General features: G+C 38.9%; 1 protein-coding gene across 1 annotated transcript in view; it reads right to left on the bottom strand.

The window, feature by feature from the left end:
- Nucleotides 1–4,241, bottom strand: part of LOC106868930 (protein PTCD3 homolog, mitochondrial) — a 35,951-nt gene that overhangs the window by 27,677 nt on the left and 4,033 nt on the right. The window contains exons 3-5 of the mRNA XM_014914399.2: nt 3,648–3,687; nt 2,128–2,173; nt 1,107–1,175 (exon numbers count right to left, since the gene is read on the bottom strand). Of these exons, the coding sequence (XP_014769885.2) occupies nt 1,107–1,175; nt 2,128–2,173; nt 3,648–3,687 (155 nt within the window). The remainder of the gene's footprint in view (nt 1–1,106; nt 1,176–2,127; nt 2,174–3,647; nt 3,688–4,241) is intronic.

Consider the following 4,241-nt stretch of genomic DNA (forward strand, 5'->3'; position numbering starts at 1 on the left):
TACTCTGAGTGAGAGTCCCTTTGTCGCCAGCAGGGGTAAGAGCTCTCTAAACTTTGCCCAGGCTATTCTTATTCTAGCAGCTACACTTTCAGCGCACCCACCCCCACTACTAACTTGGTCGCCCAGATAGCGGAAGCTATCGACTACCTCTAGTTTTTCACCCTGGAATGAGATAGAAGTTGTTTCCTGTTTGTTTGCAGTCTTTATTGCACCTGAACATCTGCCACAAACAAAAACTAACTTGCTAGTTAACCTGCCTTTGATGTTGCTGCACCTCTTATGTGTCCATAGCTTGCACCGGGTACATCTTATAGAGTTACTACCTACTCCTTTTCTACATACTGAGCAGGGCCATCTAGTGCGGACCCCTTTATATTTCAGGCTTTACCAGGGACACAAACAACCAAAGTATCAGTGTTACATTACAAACAACTCACTGTTGTTTGCACAATGCAATGCCCTCTTTGCCATCAGCACCAATTCACCTGAAGTACTGAATCTGAAATTTTAGATAGGCCAAAATAAAACCTACAAGCTAATGTTGTATGCAAGCATTGAGATATCTAGTGACTGCCTTAACCCTTTAGCATTCAAATTATTCTGTCAAATATAATGCTTATTCATTCAATTGTTTTGTCTTAATCATGCATCATTTCATAGCTGTGAGATTTTGATGATATGATTGTTTATTTTCCGATTGACATTGTAGGGTAGGTGTAAGAGACCAAATCTGGCTGGTTTGAACACAAAACAGGTACAATATTTTTGCCAGATCATCATCATCATCATTTAACGTCCGCTTTCCATGCTAGCATGGGTTGGACGATTTGACTGAGGACTGGTGAAACCGGATGGCAACACCAGGCTCCAATGTAATTTGGCAGAGTTTCTACAGTTGGATGCCCTTCCTAACGCCAACCACTCAGAGAGTGTAGGCCAGTTTAAATGCAAAAGGGTTAACCCTACAGTTCTGAAAATAAATTCCCAACAGATAAGTTGACAGACAGTGAATAAGAACGATGGAATAAGTCAATATTAACATGAACATCAAGAAAACCCTCTCCTTGGTATCCATCTTGGCTGAGTTTGAAAAAGCTAACACTTACTTTGGCATAGGTACTGGTGGGGATAAGATAAGGATCATCTATATAGCGGTATGCCGGAGCTGTATAATCCTGAAATGGTAAAAACAAAATAGGTTTTCTGAAACTGTTATACATAAAGTAATATTTCTAATACCGACAAAGATCAAACAGGAAACTTAATGCCAAGCTTAATGCCCAGCTCTTCGAAACGCCGGTGTTAAAACGGGGGTAGCTGATGAAGTAGAATGTTCTCTATGTGGCTTGTGTGTTTTCTCGTCTACGTTTTGTTTGCAATGTCCTGTACCCAGATATGCACCTATACATACAGGTGGATGTCGGTATGCACATACCTGTACGTATATATGCATATACTCATTTACTATTTGTTTTTATATATATATATACATACATACATGGAACTGTAACTCATACAGTTGTAATCGCACATCTAACTGTACACACAAAATATGTGTGGAATATATGAATGTGTGTGCGTGTGTACCTTCAAGGCAGTACCCCAGCACTGTCATAGTCCAATGACTGAAAACAAATAAAACACAAAGGATCAAAAAAATCAGCAGTCCAACCCATGCCAGCATGGAACTTGGATGTTAAATTATGATGATGATGGTGATATATATATATATATATATATATATATAGATATCATTATCATAATCATTATTTAACATCCGTTTTCCCTGCCAGCTTGACAGAAAGCTGCACCAGGTTGCATAGTCTGTTTGGCTCAGTTTCTACAGCGAATGCTCTTCCCAACACCAACCACTTTATAATATATTCTTCAGCTGTTTCAAAGCTTATTCCCATTGTTTGAATTGCTGTTTGGGAGAGAAGGAGAATCAAAACTCGATAAAGTAACTCTGTACACTTGAATACACTCGAGAAACATTCACTGTAATGACAAGTGGGACTGCAGTATTTATTGACAGGAGATAGATGGTTCAGAGACTCTGAAGACAGTATCCAGTAAGACAATCAAATCTAAGCCACATATTTATACTCTTGAAAAACAAACACTCACCTTTCCAACTGTTTGTGACAAGGCTTCCAGAATATCAGTGGGACCTCTGATTTTAAAAAGAGAAGAAAATAAATATGTATAACTAAAATGAGAAAACAGCACAACAATAGATAAAGTGAATATGGGATAGCTATGTATATTCTTCATAGCAAAATGCCTATCTCCACTGCTCAAAGACTCCCCTACATAGTCAAGGGTTTTTTTTTCCCTTTCCATCCATTTTCCCATTAGTTCTTTCTTGTCTTGCAAGTCACTTGACAAACCCACTAGCACCAGTATCATGGGAAAAGCACATAGTATACACTCTAAAGTGGTTTACATGAGGAAGGGCATCCAGCCATAGGGACCATGCCAAAGCTGACATTGCAACTTAATGTGGTCCTGTGACTCACCAGATCCTGCCAAACCATCCAATCCATGCCAGCATAGAAAAACAGATGCTAAATGATGATGATGATGGTGGTGATATCTGCTAAGCAACGTAATAAATAAAAGCATAGTAATTATATAAATAAAGTGGTCAAAATAAGAGTGGCAAATCTTGTGTGCAAATCTTTTTCTTGCACAGTGGTTGTGCACTGTGACCCAAAACTATGTGTCTAAGTGTAAGTTGACACCATCGTCATTGTCATCATCCTCGTCCACCTCAATATCATCGTTTCAACGTCCACTTTTCCATGCCTGCATGGCTCCTATGGGGTTTTCTGAGGCAGATTTTCTAGTCGGATGCCCTTCCTGTCACTAACCCTCACCCATTTCCAAGTAAAGAAATATTTCCCTAAAGCCAGTATGCTGGAAAATGAATGACACAGTTTGTCTGGTAGTAACAATTATTTACTATTTTCGTTCGGTGGCAAGAGAAGGAGACACAAGCACATACACGCACACATACATAGGATGGACTTAAGTTTCTGCTGACCAAATTTACTCAAAAGGCTTTTGTTGACTTGAGGCCATAGTAGAAGACACTTGCCCAAAGTGCCACACAGTGGGATTGAACCTGAAACTACATGGTTGGGAACCAAACTTCTTAACCACACAGCCACAACTGCACCTATCAGAAATTATAAAATATGTTAGTGTTTTTTTTTTTGGTCCTTTTTTCTTTTCTCCTTTTTTTTTTTTTTGCTTTTAACTTTAAAAAGTTTCAAGCGAAAAACTGGGTTCCCTGTGTAAAAGGAAAGGAACATATGTATGTACATATGTAGTCCCCTCAGCAGGGTGGTTGGTGTCAGGAAAGGCATCCAACTATAAAAACTATACCAAAACAGACACAGAAGTCTGGTGGAGTCGGTAAACTGGCTAGCTCCTTATCAAACTGTCCAACCCATGCACGCATAGAAAGCGGACGTTAAACGATGGTGATGATGATAATGTCTATGTGTGTGCGTTATGGTTATCCTTCAACTGGCGTTGCTTTGGGTTCAATTCATTCGACTAGACACGTCAAGGGGGTGCTCCAGCATGGCCACAGTCCAGTGACCAAGACAAGTAAAACATAAATAGATAAAAACACTTACCTTTTTATTCGCTTGGGTATCACAATTTTCTGGACATCACCTAAAGGAATATAGAATATCAAAAGAAATTAAAAACACAAATAATTTGTTGAAGAGTCGTTCAAGATAATTACTGGAAGAATTAATTTAAATTATTAATATCTATTATAAGTAAGGCAACGAACTGGCAAAATCATTCACATGCCGGGCAAGATGCTTAACGGCAATTCGGCTGTCTCCACATTCTGAGTTCAAATTCTACTGAGGTCAACTTTGCCTTTCAACCATTCAGAGGTCGATAAAATAAGTACTAGCTGAGCACTGGGGTCAATGTAATTGATTTATCCCTACCCCCGAAATTGCTGGCCTTGTGCCAAAATTTGAAACGAATATATATTATAAGCAACAATATGAGGATTGACTGCTTCTGGTGTGGCATGAACCCTGTTTCTCTTGAATCCACTCACAAGGCTTTAGTCAGCCCAAGGCTATAGAAGACATTTGCCCAAGGGACTGAACCTGGAATCATGTGGTTGAAAAGCAAGCTTCTTATCACACAGCCATACCTGTACATATATATATATATATATATATATATATATATATATATATATA

The sequence above is a fragment of the Octopus bimaculoides genome, chromosome 14 (assembly GCF_001194135.2).
Source record: "Octopus bimaculoides isolate UCB-OBI-ISO-001 chromosome 14, ASM119413v2, whole genome shotgun sequence".
Lineage (NCBI taxonomy): Eukaryota > Metazoa > Mollusca > Cephalopoda > Octopoda > Octopodidae > Octopus > Octopus bimaculoides.